General features: G+C 41.5%; 1 protein-coding gene across 4 annotated transcripts; it reads right to left on the bottom strand.

Annotated features, from left to right (window-relative positions):
• Nucleotides 1-918: 918 nt before the first annotated feature.
• Nucleotides 919-21,906, bottom strand: LOC133272560 (granulocyte-macrophage colony-stimulating factor receptor subunit alpha-like). 4 transcript variants are annotated; one of them, XM_061459804.1, is made up of 12 exons: nt 21,765-21,905; nt 12,783-12,878; nt 12,475-12,611; nt 11,370-11,490; nt 9,489-9,618; nt 9,228-9,403; nt 7,994-8,133; nt 7,180-7,218; nt 6,149-6,278; nt 5,443-5,536; nt 3,336-3,417; nt 919-1,024 (listed from the first exon to the last, which is right to left on the bottom strand). In XM_061459804.1, exons 1-12 carry the CDS (start codon nt 21,847-21,849, stop codon nt 956-958), a joined length of 1,299 nt encoding a protein of 432 aa, XP_061315788.1. In that variant the 5' UTR covers nt 21,850-21,905; the 3' UTR covers nt 919-955. The 4 variants fall into 4 exon arrangements, with proteins under 4 accessions (XP_061315788.1, XP_061315787.1, XP_061315790.1 ...); XM_061459803.1 differs by lacking the exon at nt 919-1,024 and having other exon boundaries at nt 2,806-3,417; nt 21,765-21,906; XM_061459806.1 differs by lacking the exons at nt 919-1,024; nt 21,765-21,905 and adding an exon at nt 16,659-16,706 and having other exon boundaries at nt 2,806-3,417; nt 12,783-12,880.
• Nucleotides 21,907-23,487: the final 1,581 nt, after the last annotated feature.

Below are 23,487 nucleotides of genomic sequence, written 5' to 3'. Positions count from 1 at the left end.
CGTTGGAACATGAGGCAAACAATAAATGAGACTTCTAAAAAAAAGCATTTGTTTTCTGCCTTATTGAAACACTGAAATATATTTGTTTTCAATGGTATCTTTAACAGGAAACTATCCAGAAGAAAATAATGGCTTCTAAAGCCTCTTTTTTGTTTTAAGGTATTGGAAATGGGGCTTACACCCTTTGAAAGGAGTCAAATGCACTGGTGTGAGAAAGTCTTTACATTTAAAATAGTTATTAAAACATCACAGATTTTATTCCAGTTCTCACAACTGTTACACTGGGGTGTTTTTTTGTTTGTTTGTTTTTGAGGACTTGCATACTGGAGTTCAGTCCCTATTAATACTGCAGAGGAAATACTGAGCACATGAAATGGCTGACTGGCAGCCCAATAGGAATAGCTTTGGCAAGTAATTCCCATTTTTGTTTTGCATAAATCTAATTGCTGTAGCAATTTGATGTTGCTGGTTGGAAAGTTGAAGGACAATTTGAAACACATTTTGAATAGTTTCTGCTTCAGAAAATACTCTGGGTAAGTAAAAATTAAAAGCTGGTAAAAGTAATTACTGAGGCATTCCTAAGCAGTTGTATCATATTGTAGGGAATTGCTCTCTTCAGAGGAAAGAAGAAACATGGCAGTGAAGGCAGGTATATGAGTTTCTTCTGTGTTTTGGACAAGAGGCCTTGTCTCGCATGGTGAGGACAATCTCGGCTAAGTTAAAGCAAGTCTTCACAGTAGGTGTTAGCAGAAAAGCTGTCTGGCATTATATTTTTGACCAAAGTGAAAATGACAAAGTTTATTGATGATCTCCATCTTTTACTCTGTTCCATTTTAGGTGGATTTTCATGGGACAGGCGAGTATACTCATTTTTAGTCTTTTTGTCAGGAGCATTCATGATTTTCTTGCATGTTGGGATCCAGTTGGGGAAAACAGGTGTGTTCTTTTTTGAAAGTTAGGTCATGTCTTCAACCATAGTTACTTCCTCGGTACAACCTTTTTTTGGTAAATTTACATATTCTGTCTAAAAAGGAAGAAAAATCTGTAACATGCAGTAAGCTACAGTCGCTTGGCAATTGGAGAATGCTTCGAAATATTAACACCAGTACCAAAGGCACTTTGTCTTGCTGTTTAATGCATAAGTAATGCTTGCAAGGCAGGAGAAAGCAGGTTTAAGGACAGGCTGAGAGAGCTGGCCTTGTTCAGCCTGGAGAAGGCTCCCAGGAGACCTTATAGCAGCTTTCCAGTACCTAAAGGGTGCTCACAAAACTGGAGAGGGACTTTTTATAAGGGCATGTAGTGACAGGACAAGGGGAATGGCTTTAAGCTGAAAGAGGGCAGATTTAGATTAGATATTGGGAAGAAGTTCTTCCCTGTGAGGTTGGTGAGGCACTGGCACAGGCTGCCCAGAGAAGCTGTGGCTGCCCCATCCCTGGCAGTGTTCAAGGCCAGGTTGAATGGGGCTTTGAACAACCTGGTCTGGTTGAAGGTGTCCCTGCCCATGGTAGAGGGCTTGGAACTGGATGAGCTTTAAGGTCTCTCCAACCTATAAGGTTTTTTTTGATGTTTAACATGTATGATCAATACTAGCTTTATGTCAGTGGAAAGAAGAAGAATAGAAGGTGATTTAAATGATAGCCTTAACTGGGACAATAGAGAAAATGGCTGACTGGGTAATATTGGCTGGGTTTTCTATACGTAGACACTAACTAGACTTGTAGAAAAACCAGTTTGGTTGCTATCATACAGTTTTACGTTGGTCAACCTGGAATTCTAAGAGCAGAAGTTTCTAGCCAAGATCATAGTAGTGATACAGTGCTTGGGGCTTAAAATACTGATGGGAGATATATTCAATTTGTAAATAAGTAGGAGGGATAGTACTGGTGGGAGGGGGCAAACTTGGAGTCATTGTGAGGGTATGTTACAGAACATCAAACCAGGGCACTTTGTTGGGTAATTTTGCCTAGGAAATCTGGGGGATTGGTAAGTACTGCAGGGCTTTGTGGTCACGTTTTTTGTGCTACTCTGCCATTCTTTGGGGAAAGAAATGCATGTGCACACATAGTGTGTATTGCAAGTTCTTGGAATGCATTTAATTCCAGAAAACGGGAAAAGTAAGTATTGAAATATAGTTCTGAGTGAGGGTAAGGAAGTAAGGAATCTGAAGAGGCTGCAATTTTTGAAGGACAGCTTGCTACTTTACTAGCTATTGTTTATTTATATGATGGACTATGGACTGCTGCTGCCTGTAGCCTTAGCTCTGGTAGCCTGGTATGAGAAATCCGGTATTTATGACTTAAGGTGTATGAGGAAACTCATCCAAGTTGCATTACTACGTGCCTTCTATTAAAGCCAAAGATGGTAGGAGTAAGCAAATAAGTTAGGACAATGTGCTAGTATATAGGTACCAAAACTAGAGTGTTTTAGTAGAAACGTTGTGAGGATCCTTTGTAAAGGATTAAAGGAAAATTTGTGTTACTTTTGAAAGCCTCATTGAAAAGGGTTGTTTTGCCCACTGAAATTCAATAAACAAATAGCCTGATTTATTGACCTAAAGTGCATCTTTGCTTTAGCCAGCTGATACAAAGCATTCCCTCCCTGTGTAAGCACTATACAAACTATTGTTCAAAGGGGCAAATTGGAAGACAAGCATTAATAGTTTGAAGCTTGGTTGTCATTATGTGAATAAAGACCAGAGGAGTTAGTTGCTGTTAGCACTATGCAAGCGTGTAAGATACTGTAAACAGGAAAGTAATAAGGATAAAAAGCAATGGACTAAGTGCGGTAAAACGGGCCATTAAAGTTTTTTTTTAGTAAGGATAATTAAACACTACAATAGACTGCACAGGGATGCTACAGAATATTGGTCAGACATAATTAGCACAAAACATCAAAACTGTCATAGTCAATCCTCTGCTGAAGCAACATAGGAAAGCTAGTTAAGCTGTTGAGACTGCCAACCCTGTTGATTTTCATTCAGTGCCACAGGTTTTTTACATGGGGATAAGACAAAATACGTGTTGACATTGCATTATGATCACTGATATTTGAAAATGCTAATGGAAAATGCTTCCTCACTTGGGTTATTTTCAGAGTATGAACAGCAACCTAGCAAAACTGCTACACACAGAAATTGCTGGTCTCAGTGAAAGTGATAACTCTGGTCTTAAAATATGGCTACGAATACATACAGCACTGGATACAGCATTTCTAATTCTAAACCAGCATATTTTGTATGAGAGCAAATTAAACACTCATCTTTATATGCCAGTTCTTCTAGTCTTTGGCCTATTGTGCTTTATAGTTAACAGCTTTGAATTCAAAAGAAAGCATACCTGGTTATCTTCATCAGTCGATGCATTAAATTTGTCTCTTGGTTGTGGTATGGGAGAAAATAGGCTCTTGAAATTGCAGTACCTTTGGGTAGAAAATGAGACTGTGAAGAAATTAAAAATACTGGTAATATAACTTACACACACGTTTTGTATTGTACCTTGAGGATATTTTTTACTTTCAAGATAGAACAGCTTTTTCTCTACAAATCACCAAGTGAGAAATAAAATATTTTGAGTGTAGACTGATTGGGTAACTATTATACTAATCACTTGGGTAACTGAAATCTATGTTGCGGTGAGAGTCACAGTAAATACTATTAAATAATGACTTTGAATAAATCACATGGCATAACTTTCTTCCACCATTAAGTGGAAGTTTTATCAAAATAATCATAGAATCATAGAATGGTAATGACACATTCATTTGTCCTGATTCTCTTGGTACTGTGTGATGCCAATAGCTTCAAAGTGATGTGTATGTTGAATGCATACAAGAACAGAAATGTTTTTGCATGATCTGGTGGAATCAATCACTTACTTTAATATCCTTTCACCCTTTTTTACTTGCAATGAATTTGTATGCCAAAGTGCCATTTGCAACAGTACTAGTAGTAATACTTAATGACATTGATAGAATCATAGAATAGTTAGGGTTGGAAAGGACCTTAAGATCATCAAGTTCCAACCCCCCTGCCATGAGCAGGAACACCTCACACTAAACCATGTCACCTAAGGCTCTGTCCAGCCTGGCCTTGAACACCGCCAGGGACGGAGCATTCACAGCTTCCCTGGACAACCCATTCCAGTGCCTCACCTCCCTCAAGTAAAGAACTTCTTCCTTATATCCAATCTAAACTTCCCCTATTTAAGTTTTAACCCATTACCCCTTGTCCTATCACTAAATTCCCTAATGAACAGTCCCTCCCCAGCATCCCTATAGCCCCCCTTCAGATACTGGAAGGTTGCTATGAGGTCTCCATGCAGCCTTCTCTTCTCCAGGCTGAACAGCCCCAACTTCCTCAGCCTGTCTTCATACAAGAGGTGCTCAAGTCCCCTGATCATCTTCGTGGCCCTCCTCTGGACTTGTTCCAACAGTTCCATGTCCTTTTTATGTTGAGGACACCAGAACTGCACACAATACTCCAAGTGAGGTCTCACAAGCGCAGAGTAGAGGGGCAGGATCACCTCCTTCAACCTGCTGGTCATGTTCCTTTTGATGCAGCCCAGGATACGGTTGGATTTCTGGGCTGCGAGCGCACACTGAAGCTGGCTCATGTTCATTTTCTCCTCAGTCAACACCCCCAAGTCCTTCTCCGCAGGGTTGCTCTGAATCTCTTCTCTGCCCAACCTGTAGCTGTGCCTGGGATTGCTCTGACCCAGGTGTAGGACCTTGCCCTTGGCATGGTTAAACTTCATGAGGTTGGCATCAGCCCACCTCACAAGCATGTCAAGGTCCCTCTGGATGGCATTCCTTCCCTCCAGTGTATCAACCGAACCACACAGCTTGGTGTCATCGGCAAACTTGCTGAGGGCGCACTCAATCCCACTGTCCATGTCAGCGACAAAGATGTTGAACAAGACCGGTCCCAACACCGATCCCTGAGGGACACCACTCGTTACCAGTCTCCAGCTGGACATTGAGCCATTGACCACAGCTCTTTGTGTGTGGCCATCCAGCCAGTTCTTTATCCACCCAGTGGTCCATCCATCAAATTGATGTCTCTCCAATTTAGAGACAAGGATGTTGTGTGGGACAGTGTCAAACACTTTGCACAAATCCAGGTAGATGACATCAACTGCTCTACCCCTGTCCATCAGTTCTGTAGCCCCATCATAGAAGGCCACCAAATCGGTCAGGCAGGATTTCCCCTTAGTGAAGCCATGCTGGCTGTCACAAAGCACCTTGTTGTTTTTCATGTGCCTTAGCATGCCTTCCAGGAGAATCTGCTCCAAGATTTTGCCAAGCACAGAGGTGAGACTGACTGGTCTGTAGTTCCCTGGGTCAAATCAGATCATTTAAATTTGTAGGTAGGAAAGTAGGAGGTAGAAAGAATGTGTTTCATAAAAACAATACCCTATTAATAGTAAACCAATAAGGTTGATTTACCTTTTGAAAAGACAATATTGGAGCAGTGTCACTGAGATTGTTCCAAGTGCTATCAGAAATAAAATCACTAAAGGAAAGTGATCTTTCCCTTGACCTGAAACATCCAAGACAGAGAAATATCTTAGTATGCTGAAAAGCTACCTTTGTCACTGTCAGTAATGGATGACAATGTCACATAATCCTTTTTTTTTCAACAACCTGAAGGATTTCAGCTTGACTTCTTACAGGTACGCTTGATGCATTTCAAACCATTTCAAATATTTAAAATGTAGAGTAAAAAAAAAAACAATAGGAGAAGAAACAGTCAGAGAATGAATTACAGAACAAAAGTGGTATAAAAAGACTGTTGAGGAAAGGGTGAAAAGGAAGATGCATTAGAAAGGGGACAACATTCGTGATAAAAACTTAGACCTGAAAGGCAGCCTCAGAACTTTGGACCAAATACAAGACTGAGTGTCTCAGCCTGTTCTTGTAGCCCTGGCATCTGAGTAACTGCTGCCTTCGCAATCCCAACTAATCAAAGACTGCTATCAGCCTCCCTTGCCATTGTAATGGAGCTTCTCCTACACATTAATAATTTCCACCCAGTTTCTTCCACATGATTGGATAAGATTTAAGATTTTATTCATATTTTTAAGAGGGAGAAAAGGAAGCGAACATGGTAATACTGAAAAAAAAAAATTAAAATAATATTTTACAGTCTTACCAAACTCAATGGGTTCACTCCATTCCCCCCAGTTTGAGCTCACGAGACAATTTTTTCCACGTGCTCTGATTTTCAGAATGTACTTTTTTTCTTCATTGTAATTTTGGAATTCATATCTGTTGCTCCTTACCTAAAATCAAAACAGTCAGACTGTTCATTTCCCCCCGTAAACAAATATTTATGACATTTGAGTTTAAATTCCTGATGCAGTTTCTACAAAAAAACTAATTCGTATGACTGTAGGTATGTACTAGTTAAACGTTCTTCTTCCTAAATGTAAAACTGTGATAAATTAGTTCAACTGCCATCGAATCTTTCTGTTTCTTTGAAGTTTCAAGTTGGATTTTAAAGTTTATTTGGTCTTTATTTTATTATGCTTTAAGGACACCATTTTTTCCCCTGTTCCTTTTTATGTATCCTAAAAATCCCATAACAGAAAGTTGAAACTGGAGAAATACCCTGTAAATTTGCCTTGCATCCTTTACAGGGATTAATCATGCAAATGTTCCTTGCATGGTGCCTGTCTTTGCTAAATAGACTTAATATTTTTGAGACAATCCACAAGCAGATATGTACCATCTGGCCTCATGATAATTTCTACAAGGGATGGAATCTGCCAAGCTTAAGATGCTTCCGGGGCTGAGAGGACCACTCATTTGTTGTGGAAGACTGTGAACATCTCTGTGTTCCCTCTGTCTAGCTGTTTGGAACTCCAGTGGTATTTTTTCACCAACAAAGAAAGAATGCTTCCAGTTTTTGTTAAACAAAATATCACATCTGTCATAAGCAAAAGCTATTTGTGAGATAAATGGAAAGTATGAAATTTTGTGAAATTCATTGAAAATTCTGCATCCCCAAAAGGGATGTATTAAGTTTACACGTGAAGATACCACAGGAATATATTTTCCTGGAATCTCATTGCTATATTGATATAAAAACTATAGTTCTAGAATTAAGTATATTTTATATAATGGTATTTAAATGCTTAAGTGGGCAGAAGCGCAAATTTGAATATAAAAAAGAATACTTACTTTTACAGGAGGATCCTTTTTCTGTTCTTTGGGTTCATCCTGCAAACAAAAGACAAGTCTTCATTTTCATTATTTTCTTTTGTTCCCATTTTCTTGCTTATAAAGATCACAAGTAATTTTAAACTGACAAAAAAAGTAATCGGATATTCTGCTTCAGTAATGTTCTAGAATGTTGCACTTTATTACAGAGTTTTGGCTTCCTCCATTCCTTTTAGAATAGGAAGGAAACATGAATTATTTACTTATCTGCCCATGGGCTTATGGGCATATTAACACTGTGCATCCTCACACAGCAGAAGTATATCCAATTTACACATGTAATCAAATCATCCTCCAAATACAGCAGATCCGGAAGCTGTGATTTCATAACAGTTTGATAACATGGTGAAGACAATTGATGTGAACAATAAATTTACCCTCCTTCCAGTCAAAGTCTGTATTAGACATCTGAGTGATCTGTGCACAAGGGCTTCCCCCAAAGTATTGTGAAAAGCTCTTGCACATCCCATACAATCAAAATTTAATTAACAAGAAGCAAACATTGACCTGGATCAAAGCACCTGAAAATTCTGAAAAAAAAAAAGAAAAAGGATAGGTTCAAAAATGAGTGAACAAAACAGACAACAGCTTTTCTGCTTTGTACCTTTGGTTAGTTTGGAAGGTCATGACTGCTGTGATATGAAACCAGCAGGGCTGGAGCAGGAGGACACAGCTTATGAGAAAGAAGTTAATAAATAAAGGAAACAGAAATTTGCACATTATAGATATGCATGCATGCAGGTATGGTCTCAAATACAAACCAATAAATTTTTACCTTATTTTGTATGCTAATTTCATACTGAAAACACTTTATGTTTTCCACATGACTTGTAAGGGGTGCTTGCCATGTAATTATGCAACCTGCTGAATCTCCAGTACAATTGACAGTGACATTTAATGGAGGAGTGAGTATTTCTGGAAAGAAATTAAATTATTAATGTAGACATAGACAGTAATCAGCTACAACTTATCCATTCATAGCAAAATACATCTGAAGTTGAGGCAACTGATGTACAGCTGTATGCTACTGATGTTAACAAATGTTATCTGGTAAACGGGAGTAAAATACAGTAGCAAAACTTCAGTTGTTGGACACCTGAAGTAACTGACTTTCATGTAAAAAAAAGTACGAAGGATTTTGGTAATTGAGTAGTATAATCAGCAGAGTTCCATTTTCTTCTGCATCTAAATTTCACATAAACAGCGCAAGTCTTCATAGGAAAAAAGACAGAAGTTTTGGTGCATGTGTTATTGTTCATGTAGAAGACCAAGTCATCTGAATTTGAGTACCTACAATACAGGTGAGATCTCATCACTATTGCCTGTGATATCTGCAAAACACTGCAGAGCAGGTCTGCTTGTCTGAATAGCTCTGGGCTTTACAGCCTGCACCAGCTGCAAGCAGGAGTCAGTCTTGTGCTGTGCATACACCACACAGGACACCCAGGAGGACCCTGATTTCTCACAGGTCCTGGACCACATCTGTAAACCTTGCAAATGCTTCAAGTGTCTGAGAATGTCTCAAATGACACTAAAGGCATGTTTTTCAGCAGCTGAATCCTGTCCCAGATCTCCATTAGAGTTCTATCACCTATCTCGCACATAGGTACCCACATATTTAACGAATGCAGAATTAATTTGCAAGTCTACTCTCCCCCAGCCTCAGTTATAGGACATGTAGCTCTTGCAGCTCTCAGAGACACATAGAACTAAAGGATGGAAAAATGAGGCCATCAGAAGGGTGGCCTTGAAAGTCTAACCATTGCATTTCATCACTTGGATTTCATGGAAATGTTCACACCACTTGAGCAGTTATTTCAGACTGCTTCTGCCTTCTGCTCATTTGGGAATATTTGGAACTATATTCTGTCACCTATCAGGATGAAGTCTGTCCTGCAGTGCTGGATCCTACGATGAATAGAGACTTTGGTTTATTCTTTTCTCTTCAGAGAAAAATTCCCCATTTCCTTATTTTATAAAACAGTAATAAAATAAAAATGTTCACTTACCTATTTTATACAGTTGAATGTACTCATCATAGAACTGGATCAGGGAGTCTTTGCTAGAGCCGTTCACCAGGAAGTAAGCTTTTTCAGTCTCTATCCTCACATTTTGGAATCTACATCCTGTATTTCTGCCATTTTCATCCTTAATGTAAAGCTCACATTCCATCGCATCATCATATCTATATACAGCAAGGTATTTTAGATAAACATGGGCAAAATTGAATGAGAATTTGGACTTCCCTAGGCTCAAGCAGACCTACTTACCTGGAGTTCTGCCAGTAGAGAAAATACTGGGTATCTCCTGGAGCATCCTTGCCTGCCTGCCAAGTGCAGCTCATGAGGGAAATGTTATAAATCACACAGGAGAAGTTTTCAATGGCTGATCCATTCATGCCTGCAGAAACAGGAATATCCATGATGAGTAAAAATCATGTGACTGCTCCAAGCTGGAGCTAAAAAATTGCTGAGCTAGTTGTAGGAAACTTCTTTTCACAAAAACATTTTCATAAGGCTGCAGAAACTTGTTCATCCTACAGGGAACAAATTAAGGAATGAAGGATTTCAGTGTTTCTTTTACCCCCAGGACATTGGAAGCAGGCAAATCCTTTCCCAAAGCCTAGCATATTACTTTGCAGAATATATCTGCATATGCTGGAGTATGAGCCATCCATGTTCACAGCTGTGACAGAAAAGGTTGCTCCATTGTTTAGAGGAGGTGCTTGGGTTAAGCATGAAAACTGAGAGAAAGCTAGACTCTCATGCTATTATAACTGATTCTGAGCCCTGAAACCTGTGAGTGAGTAGAGCATTCACACAGGTAAAGGAAGGTACATTGGCATTTCATGCCATCCTTGGTGCTACAGAGAGAAGTCTTTCTCGTTTTCCAGTCTCATGAATCCACTCCTGAAGGGTTTACATACAGCTTTTAAAAAGCTGAGACTTTAAAAGTAAATTTGGGCTTTTTTCTGCCCTCTGATCAAATAGCTGCCTAGCGAGATCTTTCCACTCTGATGTGGGTGATAGTGACTTGATTTTTCCCTTTTCTGTAGCACCTGAAGTGCGTTTCTTTGGAAGCTGAGCCTCCTTCTCACTCCTCCTTCAGCCAGTTTTCTGCTGCCTGCCCTGACTCTAGCCCCCTCCAGCACCCAGTATTCCACCTTGTGGAAGTGGAAGGAAATCGCCTGTGGAACCTGCATGCTTGGAGGCTAGGGACAGCCTGGGAGGAACTGCAAAAGTAAGAGGGTTTAAGAAGCAGAGTGTCCTGGCTTGTATTCTGAGAGTCACTGTGAGAGCTTTTCCTCTGTCAAGTACCCAGAAGAGATGAGTAAGGAGTACTTTCCTGCTCAGATATGAGCAAGATGATCTCATCACCTCTGCCAAGTCTGAAATCCCCCAGTCATGCACAGCTGCAGGAGCACTGGTGACTGGGCAGTTTTAATGGAGAGCTCCGAGTGGAGAAGGAATGGGAAAACAGGCTGTAGAAACTTTATGTTTGAAATCATGAGCCTAGGGTCTGCTTAAACCCCACTTAGACTAGCTCCCACATGGGGCAGGTTCAGAATGTCTTTGTAAGCAGTTGCCTCAGCACAGTGGATGCACGGCAGCTGAAGGAACCTGTGCACATGCATTGTATGTGCATGTATGTGTGTGAGCACGTGCACATCAGTGCCAGATTAGGAGACTGCTACATTCAGTTTGCCCCTATTTGCTTATCACAGGCATTTATTTTCCTCTCCTCCTCTCATTTTATGGGTTATACTGCTCTCCAGACTGTGCCTTTAGCTAGCTTTGTGGTGTAGCTCCTTACAAGCTCACCCACAGCCCAGCAGAAAAGCATTTAACAAAGAAAGGAGCACTAACATCTTAATTTGTAACAGATAGAACAGCTATTTGAATCCACCCTTAAACCACTGTAATTTAGTGGTATTTTTGAACCCTAGTATGAAAGAGAATAATGCAATTATCGAAACATTTGTGGTAGTGCATCTCTTGCAGAATTTTGGAAACATAACAGAGCAAGTAGTTTTAGCAGATCTGCAAAAAATATTTTTTAATAGAAAGTAAAGCAGTTACCTACTGTGTAAAGAACTGTTTTCTTTAAAAGATTGCAAATGGAGAAAGCCTTACCCAGACCATAAACATTACCTCCTGGGATAAAGGTGAAGGTTTTTGAGATGTTTGTGTTTGGCACTTCAATAGTAAGGAATACCCCTTTGTGCAGAGGCAGGTATAGTTCCACTGGAAACCTGCATAGTGGACTATCCACCTGAAAAATAACATTTTGATGTTTTATTTCTCTGTTTTTCCTCTGCTGGTGTTAGATGATGCTTGCTCTGGAAGTACAGAAACTCAGTTTGAAGGCCTGGAATCTCATGTGTATATATGTGTGGTTTAGGCTCAGGAGCTAACTCTCTCCTTTACCACTTGAAGGTGATGTATAATGGTGCTGACTGATCAAAAGCACAGCTACACAAAACACTTTGCTGCTCAGGAGTTGGATGCTACACTAATGGGCAACTATTAGAGAAGCCTAATAGTACCCCAGTAGCATAACAGAGGATGGTTAATAAACAGGGGAACCACAATGGAACTTAATCAAAGGATTAAGTAAAATAGAAGTCCATTCCAACCTCCCGAGGGGTCGGAAAGTTGTCTATGGCATTGTACTTATAACCTTCAATAAAGTTGTAGTGTGGTTTTGTAATACGTATTTCTAAATAAGGCTTCTGCTTTGCTATGCTAAATAAGCCATCTCTATCTCTCTTTCGGTCTGTCAGGCTTCCTTTAGATGATGTGGGATTACTTTATAACCAGTGCTACAGGCATGATCCAATTTACCTGGAAACAGGTGAAGAACTGGAGATAATGAAAATCCATGGCAGTATTTGGGGAATTAATTTTTCATCTGAAGGGTCTCTTTCTCTGTCTGAGTCTCACTAAGTCTTATAGCCCCTTTTTTCAGCAGCTACATCCCTATTCATAATGGAATGTAGGTACAGTTCAGGCCATTGCTTCCTTTCTACTTTGTTGACAGAACTTCAGTTCTGTAATGCACAGGATGTCCTCCAGCAGCAAATGCACCCTGGCACTGGTGGCAGCTTTCCACAGCCCCTGATAGATCAAGCTGTGGACTGCAAACAGTCACTGATTGGATTTTACCTGCAGCTGATCAATTTTTCCAAAGTAACTGAAATCAATAAAAGGTAAAGAAAAAAGTGCAATTATTTATCTCAATGAATAACAAGTTTACCTCTGTCTGTATACTTTCAATGTCCCTGTCCATGATGGTACATTTGTACTTAGAGAAATTTTTGCTGCTGTCCCAGGTCAGTTCCATTTTTCTCCAATTCATTTTCACATTTGCAATAGGTGATTCTTGTGCCTCTGCTGAAAGTGTTACAGAATAAGTTCAGTAAGGATAGGCTGTCATTTTTGTTGAATGCAGAAGATAGTATCTATCAGGCTTAAGATGACAATTGACAGATTATTTGCAAATATCTCTGATAAATGAAGAATTCAACCCCGTTTCTCAGATTATATCTGCAAAAACATACTTACGCTCTACATACTGGATGTCAGCGTGCAAGGGATGAAATAGCATCATATAACACCACATCATGCAAATGAGTCCAAGAGTATCAAACATCTTTTCTTCTCTGGAAAGGGACAATGAAGCCTTCAGAAAAAAAACAAAAAAAACCAAACCAAACCAAACCAAAAAAAAAAGGAAAACCATACCAAACCAAAGCAAATAAAAAACCGCAACAAAAATCATACAAAAACCCCAAACTTTCCCCCCTCCCACCCCCCCCAAAAAAAAAAAAAAAAAGATGCCAAAGTGTACTTTGGTTTCTGCAAAGCTTTTTTTTTTTTTTTTTAATGAGAAGAGTCAAAATACTCTTTAGAAAGGGCAAGCAGACAATGCTTCAGGAGGCCTGACAGGCACCTCTTCTTTGAAAAAACTGAATAGGCTCACTATTGTCAATTACAACACAGCAGCCTGAGGCAGAGGCCACAGGCTCTCATTATGATACATACACTCACTGTATTTGGTGCAGAGACCATGATTTGACACATGTGATTGACATGCTTGTAAAGTGGGCTGATGCCAACATCATGAAGTTTAACCATGTCAAGTGCAAGGCCCTACAGCTGGGTCGGAGCAATCCCAAGCACAGCTACAGGTTGGGCAGAGAAGAGATTCAAAGCAGCCCTGTGGAAAAGGACTTGGGGGTGTTGACTGATGAGAAAATGAACATGAGCCAGTAGCGTGCGCTTGCAGCCCAGAAAGCCAGCCGTGTCCTGGGCTGCATCAAAAGAAGCGTGACCAGCAGGTTGAAGGAGGTGATCCTGCCCCTCTACTCTGCTCTCATGAGACCTCGCTTGGAACTGCACACAATACTCCATTTGTATTGTGGAGTATCGTACAGTTCTGTACAATACTCACTTGGAGTATTGTGTGCAGAGTGTTGTGTACAGTTCAACATAAAAAGGGCATGGAACTGTCGGAACAAGTCCAGAGGAGGGCCATGAGGATGATCAGGGGACCGGAGCACCTCCCATATAGGCTGAGAAAGTTGGGGCTGTTCAGCCTGGAGAAGAGAAGGCTGCGTGGAGACCTCATAGCAGCCTTCCAGTATCTGAAGGGAGCCTATAGGGATGCTGGGGAGGGACTGTTCATTAGGGACTGTAGTGATAGGACAAGGGGTAATGGGTTAAAACTTAAACAGGGGAAGTTTAGATTGGATATAAGGAGGAAGTTCTTTACTGTAAGGGTGGTGAGGCACTGGAATGGGTTGCCCGGGGAAGTTGTGAATGCCCCATCCCTGGCAGTGTTCGAGGCCAGGTTGGACAGAGCCTTGGGTGACATGGTTTAGTGTGAGGTGTCCCTGCCCATGGCAGGGTGGTTGGAACTATATGATCTTAAGGTCCTTTTCAACCCTAACTGTTCTATGATTCTGTAATTCTATGATTCTATTTAGGATTACTGTTTTCCGACATATATATCCTAACTATACCATCAGAAAGGCAGGTTTTCTTGCTTTCTGACCCTGAGAACATCACTGCAGATTTTCCTAGTCAGTGTTCCCATTTCTGCTGCAAAATGACCATTTAGAGTGGCTTTCAACCATTTGTTGAAGGCACCTTTTGTGAAGTGGATGGTTTGTCTTTGCTTGTGTCAGGGTGTGGATGACTTAACTTCTCTGTGAGTAGTCCTTTAAAGCCAGCATCACCACGAGGCATGTTCAGATGCTCCTGCCAGCATCTATTAGGAGTGCATTGAAAACATCTATGAGTTCTGAACTATCTAAAAAAGCAGGAAGAGAAAGGTCTCAATCTTTGCCAGGTTTTGGCAGGAATTAAATGCTCACCTGCTCAGCTTTTTTGAATATGGCCAATCTACAGTCTTGATTCAAAGTCTTTTGAGGCTGATTTCAAGATTTTATGTAATAACACCTTAATAACCCTTAAAATAATGTTTACAGCAATGCCCTGAATCACTTTCCCTTTTTTTCTTTTTTGCCTGTAGGTAAATATCAAAGCTGACTGTGGACATACCGTGAATATGCTAACGAATGCAATTGTTAGGTGTAGTTTACTGTATCTCACTGTCAAATAAAATATCTTTTTTCCACACTTTCTTTGTTATTATTGGTTTTGGGTCCAGAAATTGTTGAGTCTTACGGTGAATATTATTAAACTTGTTGCCCAGATTTGAATGCATCAACTATGGAGAGAGCATCTTCCTGGCTTTGAAATTTTGAGGAAAATATCTCTCCCTCCTCATTCCCACGGAAAAGTTAATGGAAATAGTCTCCTCCAGCCCTGGTCAGCAGGAAAGGGAGCCCCAGGTGCATGCCATATGGCATTTTCTGGTTCTTCCTGTGCGCCCTGGGGGAGGACATGAGGAAGTGGAATGTTGAGCACACTTTTAAACTGGAAGCCAGTGTGTGTGAACTGAAGGGGAAGGCAGATGCCAAGAAGGGTTCTCCCAAGAAGCCTCCCAACAGCTTAGTTGCTGTTGAGATGGAAGAAGGTGATCAATGATCGCCCTGATGCAGAAGGACTGGAATCACTTCCCCTGATTACGGTGAAGGGACTTCTCGTCTGGTGCTGCGAGGGTCAGACAGTGAATACTCCAACCAGAAACAGAGGGTTTCTGCCTTTGGCCAGGAGGAGGAAAGGGGTGGCTGGGTGTACTGGGCTGTGTGGATTTGAAGGCCTGGTATATCAGATAAGGAAGTATGAAGCTTTGGTAGAAACCAGAGCACAGTGTACCCTGGTTCCATTGCTTGCCTATCCTTCTATATTAATTTTCACGGTCATTTCAGAGTGTTGATTTCAGACTGACTTCACTTACAGTGAAAGAAAAAACCCAGCCAGACCTTCCAAGCAAGCTGGAGTCTTGAATATTTCTAGGATCCACCTCACATTTCATGGAAATTAGCTTGATGTGACCTGTCTGCCATGGTCTCCATGAATCAAGCCAAGACAGGACACCATGCTGGGATTGCAACAGTCACAAACTCTTCACTGTCACCTGATTCTTATCAGCTCATCTCTTGCAGCATCTATCATCATGCTACTGTAAGGATGTGGCCACAGCTGCTGGGAAGTGATACAGAAGAATCTTAAGTGCAAACAGTATGGAGGACTGGTCATGAAACGCTGTGTGAGATACTGGTCTCAACAGTTATTTCCACTTTCCCATGCTCTCAGTGATCTCCCCAGTAAGGCACATAATAACCATAAGACTTGTTATTCTAGTCTGCCCCTTTTCATATAAGCATACCTTTCTCAATTTTGTGCCATCTGTTAGTTACTCTTAACCTTTTTGCCTTCCTTTCCTTATCCTATGTTCCTTTTTAGGCAATTGTTTTCCTATTCTCTGGTAACTGTCCACCTTTCCTTTATAGTATTTGCTTCATTCTTCTTGTCATCTCCCTCTGTCTACTGTCCCTGATGACTCCTTTGCTTTCAAAATATCCCTCACATTTCCTACCCATGACAGCAACCCCATACTGCAAGCACTCTTGACACTTTCTCATGGAAATACTTGTTTGGAGTGCTGAGAAAGGAGTCATCTGCCTGCTTAGAGAAGTATTTGCTGGCACCATTGCCTCCAGGCTCTGGACATGTCACTGGGCTTGCAGTGGGAATAGCAAGGCCTGCAAGTATTCACTTTCCTCATAAGAAATGGCCATGTCCTTTGACCACAGCGCTAGGGCGATTTGCTTCCCACAGGGTTTGTGTTTCACAGTTGACTAACTTTTAAAACAAATTACACAAGAAAGGATCAGTGTTGGGTTGTGCCTATGTTCTCTGCATCACCCCAGCTGAATATACCAACACATAGCCAGGTTCCCTGTTTTTTCTATTTCCTGAAGGCAGGATAAAAGATATAGGAGTTGTGGTGAACCCTAAGCCATTTACCTGACTGATCCATACCTTCTGACCAGTGGCCAAGCAAATGGCTCCAGCAGCACATCGGTAGAATGTTAGGAGCTTTTCTCCCTCCACCATCTCCCAAACTGGAGACAATTGTGGTATACCTCCCTCTGCTCTGAACAGACTTCGGTATTGAAGGTTTCAAAAGGAACACACATCTAAACTGGTTGGGAGTGTTGTTTGGAAGATCAGACAGAAGAAACATATATTCTTTGTAAGCAGTATTTCCTCACATTTTATTAATACAGGAGGTAATATAGAATTCATTAGGATGAAACCCCCTATCCTTAACTCTGCTTGTTTCTGCTTTGCATCTTTCCTTTTTTCTCCCCTGGCCAGCCTCACAAGTACCTTGACCTCCCCTGCTACACTGGGGACAACCCCAGAAGGGACTCCAGCACCTGGTTTGCACACTCTTCAATTCTGAAGTCACTCCCTAGTTCTCTCCAAGGCAGGTTTGCTATAAACCTGATCTATCCACCTAAGCTGTGTGAATGTGAGTCAGCCAGTGATACCTGGCCTTGGAGCTTTCTCTTATTTAGAGGTGTGTGCATCTGCATAGAGTGCATGTTTATTTTTTTTCACTAGCATTTTTTCACTAGCAAGATCTTACCAAGGAAAACATTGCTAAATTATTATCTAATGTTACCAAAGGTTTGATGTGTCCTACTAAGCAGCAGTGATCATATCACTCATAAACTTGATGACAGCAAACATAAGTCTGTCACTGAAATCCGGGAAATAAACTCTCTAACCAGAATGACAGGTTAGAAACATATCAATTTCTTATGGTACTGGGTGCATGGGGGATTGCTCCAGCTAACACACACACTGAGAAGAAACAGTTTACAGCTTATACATCTTCATTATGTACATATTCATTATAATTCTAGAAGGAAGTGCAGCAGGAGGGCCAGGAGACCTCCTTGGATGGATAACGAGCTGATGAGGAAACTGGGAGGGAAAAAAGAGGCATATAAAAGGTGGAAGAAAGAACAGGCAGCCTGAGAAGAATACAAGGACGTTGTCCAGGAAGCTGGGGACCAGGTTAGGAAAGCTAAGGCCCAGTTAGAATTACACTTGGCTAGGGATGTGAAAGATAAAAGGAAGGGATTCTATAGGTACATTGTAAATAAGAGACAGACTAGGGACAACGTAGGCCCCCTCTGGAAGCTCACGGGAGAAATAGCTACACAGGATTTGGAGAAGGCTGAGGTTCTTAATGACTTCTTTGCCTCAGTCTTCACTGGCAAATGCTCTGACCACACCACCCAAGTCTTGGAAGGCAGACAAAGGGACTGTGAGAATGAAGACCTTGGGCCCACTGTAGGAGAGGATCTGGTTCGAGACCATCTTAAGAACCTGAACATACACAAGTCCACGGGACCTGATGAAATCTACCTGCGGGTCCTGAAGGAGCTGGCAAATGAAGTTGCTAAGCCACTGTCCATCATATTTGAAAAATCATGGCAGTTAGGTGAAGTTCCAAACAACTGGAAAAAGGGAAATATAACCCCCATTTTCAAGAAGGGGAAAATGGATGACCCAGAGAATTACAGACCAGTCAGTCTCACCTCTGTGCCTGGCAAAATCTTGGAGCAGATTCTCCTGGAAGGCATGCTAAGGCACATGAAAAACAACAAGGTGCTTGGTGACAGCCAGCATGGCTTCACTAAGGGGAAATCCTGCCTGACCAATTTGGTGGCCTTCTCTGATGGGGCTACAGAACTGATGGACAGGCAGAGCAGTTGACGTCATCTACCTGGACTTGTGCAAAGCATTTGACACTGTCCCACACAACATCCTTGTCTCTAAATTGGAGAGACATCAATTTGATGGATGGACCACTGGGTGGATAAAGAACTGGCTGGATGGCCACACACAAAAGGCTGTGGTCAATGGCTCAATGTCCAGCTGGAGACCAGTAACGAGTGGTGTCCCTCAGGCATCGGTGTTGGGACCAATCTTGTTCAACATCTTTGTCGCTGACATGGACAGTGGGATTGAGTGCGCCCTCAGCAAGTTTGCCAATGACACCAAGTTGTGTGGTTCAGTTGATACGCTGGAGGGAAGGAATGCCATCCAGAGGGACCTTGTAAAGTGGGCTGATGCCTGCCTTACAAAGTTTAACCATGCCAAGTGCAAGGTCCTACAGCTGGGTCAGAGCAATCCCAGGCACAGCTACAGGTTGGGCAGAGAAGAGATTCAAAGCAGCCCTGTGGAGAAGGACTTGGGGGTGTTGACTGATGAGAAAATGAACATGAGCCAGCTTCAGTGTGCGTTCGCAGCCCAGAAAGCCAACCGTATCCTGGGCTGCATCAAAAGGAGTGTGACCAGCAGGTCAAAGCTCGCATGAGACCACACTTGGAGTATTGAGTACAGTTCTGGTGTCCTCAGCATAAAAAGGACACGGAACTGTTGGAACAAGTCCAGAGGAGGGCCACGAGGATGATCAGGGGACTGGAGCACCTCCCGTATGAAGATAGGCTGAGAAAGTTGGGGCTGTTCAGCCTGGAGAAGAAAAGGCTGCGTGGAGACCTCATAGCAACCTTCCAGTATCTGAAGGCGGCGTATAAGGATGCTGGGGACGGACTATTCATTAGAGACTGTAGTGACAGGACAAGGGGTAACAGGTTAAAACTTAAACAGGGGAAGTTTAGATTGGATATAAGGAGGAAGTTCTTTACTGTAAGGCTGGTGAGGCACTGGAATAGGTTGTCCAGGGAGGTTGTGAATGCTCCATCCCTGGCAGTGTTCAAGACCACGTCAGACGAGGCCTTGGGTGATACGGTTTAGTGTGAGGTGACCCTGCCCATGGCAGGGGGGTTGGAACTAGATGATCTTCAGGTCCTTTCCAACCCTAATTATTCTATGATTCTATCAGACAAGATCAGGTGTTTTCAGGGTGGTGTGGCCATAGGCATGACGTGCTGTGGTATGGAATACCTCTTTGGCTAGCTTGAGTCAGGTATCCTGTCTGCTTCCTCCCGGCTTCCCCTCCTCCCTGGCAGAGCATGAGCCTCACAAAGGCCTTGGTCAGGGTAAACATTACTTAGCAACAACTGAAAAAATTGGTGTTATCAGCACTGTTCCCAGGCTGAAAGTCAAAACACAACGCTGCACCAGGTACCAAGAAGGAGAAAAATTGACTGCTACTGGTAAACCCAGGACAGCAGCCATTTACCTATTTCTCAGGCTTTACCAGCGGGAGGAAGGCCTATATTGGTTTGAGAGAAGACATCTGGTTCTCTCATTTCATGTTTTCGTTATCTCTATATCTTCTATACACAGTCTCTATAGCCTCTATATACAGTAAATTTCTAGTTTAAGAATCCTTGTAGCACTGTCTAAGTCTCTATATTCAGTGAAATACTTATTTAATTTGGTATCCAGTCCATTTGATCTTTTGTAGCAAGACAAGGTCAAACTTAAGTTTGCTCTAGAATGATCTCTGTATATGGTCACATTTAAAAGCTGTGTATGTCTATAGTAGTTTTTATAGAAAGCATTCATTAGATACTGACAAGCCCTTTCAATTCTTACCCTCTTAGTTTGTACATTCTGTTGTCTTCACTCTTGGGCTGCAAGTGGAGTTTGCTACCACAAAATGTCACCTTGGTTCTAATTCCCAGCTTTGTCAGTGACTTTACTTTCTTGAAAGGCTCTGGGAAAGTTACTCCTGCCCATGACACGCTTCTAGAAATTAAAAATGGAATTTTACTTATAGGGTAATGAGGAGATAAACTGGTGCTTATACGTTGTGGACACATGGAGAATATCATACACTTGCTTACTGTACCAGGAGGCATAGAAATAGGAATAAAACCCTTACAATGTATACCAGGAAATGAAATACTACTTGCAAATCGTTGTCTAAATAACTTCCCCAGAATTGATTCAGTCTTTAGATCAGGATTTTGATTTTTGTAGATGATACAGAACTGAGGGAAGTGGTTGATATACCATTGTTCCACTTCAGAGGGACCTGGACTAGCTGCAGGAATGGCCTGACAATATCTGAAATTCAGCGAAAGGAAATGCTCAATCCTGCATCTGGGGAGAAACTACCCTGGCACCAGCACAGGCTGAGGACAACCTGCTGGAAGCAGCTTGGCAGAAGTAGCCCTGGGAGTCCTGGTGGACACCAAGCTGACCATGAGCCACTAATGTGCCCTGGAAAAAAAGGCAGCCAGAGGCATCCTGGGCTGCATTAGGCTGAGTGTTGCCAGCAGGTCGAGGTAGGTGATCCTAGACTGCTGGGTCCAGTTCTGGGACTCCTACTACAAGAGAGATACAGAGCTGCTGGAGAGAGTCTAGTGAAGAACCACAAAGATTATTAAGGGATCTGATACGAGAAGTGTCTTAGAAAGCTGGGACTGTGCAGCCTGGAGAGATGAAGGCTCAGGGACATCTTATTAATGTGTATAAATACCCAGCTGTGGGGAGTAGTGAAGATGGAACCAGACACTGCTCAGTGGTGCCCAGTGACCAGGTAAGAAGCAACAGGCAAAAAGCTGAAACAGCGGAAAATCAGTGGGGGTAGTCAGCCACTGGACCAAATTTCTCAGGGAGGCTGTGGAGCCTCCAGCATTGAGGATAATGACTGGACAAAGCCCTGAGCAACCTACAGGAGATGACCCTGCACTGAGCAAGGGGTGGGACAGGACAAGGTACCCAAGTGCCTTTCAGTCTCAATCATCCCAAGATTCTGTGATTTACTCTTTTCAAGGAATGGAAACCCACATTAGTGAGATTAACTTATAGATAAGGGACAGAAAATAGCATTTCTTTCAGTTACTACAAAATAAATGTCAGATAACAAATGTTAAATAGCACAACAGACATCAGAGACATTTCACATTCTTCCCTGAATCTTGCAGAAATCTTCAGAAATTTTATATATACACAGATTTACAGTTTTAATCAAATAGGCTAAAATATCGCCAAAATTTTGCTTAGGCTTTTTTAAGCAGGAAGCTAATCCATAGTGCTAGTATAACCGCACCTAACTTAATCCTTGTCAAACATCTGTATTCTGCCCAAAATCTTCTGTGGCAAAAGAAAATCAATAGACAACATAGAGAGACATACCTCTTCTTATAAAAGCTATCCTCCTCTGTCTTATTTGATTTGGGATCACAGCAGCAAGGACACTTGAACTTGTAGTTGTGCTCATGCAAGTATCAATGTTTTGCTCTGATAGTTAGCTTTTTTTGCTGCATGCCAGTGTTAATACCAAATGCTGCAAGTTAGAAAGTGACTCAGTTTATCATTTCCTTTACTGCTTTTGAACTTCCTTACATTTCCTAATTTGCAGATGTTAGCGATTTCAAGTGAACTGATCATGCAACTATCTCTTCCTTCCTGTTATGTTGGATGAACTGAGCATTAATAGTCACAATATGCAAACCCATTATACAAAAATACATACTCTGTAGTCATAGTTCATGAATATGCTCATAGAAACACCTCTCCTAAAAATAAACACATTTTCATGAATAATATGTTCTGGAAATAACAGCAGTATTGTGTGACAAAGTCATGTTGGAGTTGCTTACAACATGGCTATTTATTTCTGTCAGCACCTGACTAGCTGTATACATTGTTTATGACTCCTGCACCAGTCTAGAAGATTCTTCTTTGAGAAAGATCAATACTTAGCATGTATTTGCAAACAGCCGAGAAAATTATGTCTTGCATATTTATAGGCAAAGAAATGGCAAGGAAAATATCAGATACAAATTTCTGAACTTTCTCACTGCCTGATTACTGGGTAATTTTGTTTGGTTCATCTTAGGCTACAATATTGTGGGTTAGGTGCAAAAGCATCCATATATTCAAATTCAAAGAAAATATCCAAGGCATATATGGAATTCAGTAATGTCAAGTTCACAAAAGACTTTGCAGTCCTAAAAATAGAGAGTATAAGCCGCAATGTTTGCTTTAACTTCCAGCAGCTGTAGATGTGGCTCTGGGTTGCGCTGAACGTTATCCACTCCCCAGATTGTTTCACATGATATCTGGCATGCAGATATGTAATCCTCATGTAATATGTTCTCTTTATTTCTTGCTGTTCTCAAACGCTTGTAGCACGGGTGATTTTAATTGCCACCTACATTCCACTCCCAACAAGGGCACAATAACAGGAAGGTGGAGAATTCTCCAGGCTTCACTTACTAATTAGGCTGTTAGAGAAAGAACTGTTCTTAACCCTGCTTTCTTTGAACCAAAATTGTTTGGTGGGAATTTTTGTTTCTTTCTTGTTTGGTTTGGTGTTTTTTGGCTTGGTTTGTTTTTGTTGTTTTTTTTTTCTGTTTGTTTTGGTTTTGCTATTACATGTGTCATTTGCGCAATAGCAAATGACATTGCAGACATTTCAAATTTTAAATGTCTTTGCTTTTCAGTTCACATTGCTCAGCGTCTTGCCTACCTTTACCCTGGCTCCCACCAGCCACCACCTCAGTGACCACGACCACCGTGCACAACTTTTCTATAGCACTATTCTCCTGTACCACACTAATTTCTGTTGCAGAATGTGGGATTACAAACACCACAAAGCATGTGCCAGTATGCCTGATTAATAAATCAGCATATTAAATTAAATAAAGGGATTTGCCCCAAGGCTCTATCCAGCCTGGCCTTGAACACCGCCAGGGATGGAGCATTCACAACTTTACTCTAAGGTTGGTGAGGCTCAGGGAAGCACTTCTTCCTTATATCCAATCTAAACTTACCCCTTTTAAGTTTTAGCCCATTACCCCTTGTCCTATCACTACAGTCCCTAATGAAGAGTCCCTCCCTAGCATCCTTATAA

Source organism: Pezoporus flaviventris, unplaced genomic scaffold (genome assembly GCF_033815535.1).
Source record: "Pezoporus flaviventris isolate CSIRO_AGI_PZ_B2104156 unplaced genomic scaffold, CSIRO_AGI_Pfla_v1 ptg000030l, whole genome shotgun sequence".
In the NCBI taxonomy this organism is placed as follows: Eukaryota; Metazoa; Chordata; class Aves; order Psittaciformes; family Psittacidae; genus Pezoporus; species Pezoporus flaviventris.
Note: the sequence above shows the minus strand (reverse complement) of the source record. Positions and strands in the feature narration are given on the sequence as shown.

Bases quoted from the DNA above. Each gene is read 5' to 3' on its own strand.
- LOC133272560 (XM_061459803.1), bottom strand. From the start codon at position 21,849: ATGAGCACAACTACAAGTTCAAGTGTCCTTGCTGCTGTGATCCCAAAT. The intron at 9,619-11,369 runs GTAATGTTTATG...CTGTTTCTGCAG, and splicing joins CTTCACCTTTATCCCAGGAG to GCATGAATGGATCAGCCATT. The intron at 9,404-9,488 runs GTAAGTAGGTCT...TGCTGTATATAG, and splicing joins CTCTACTGGCAGAACTCCAG to ATATGATGATGCGATGGAAT.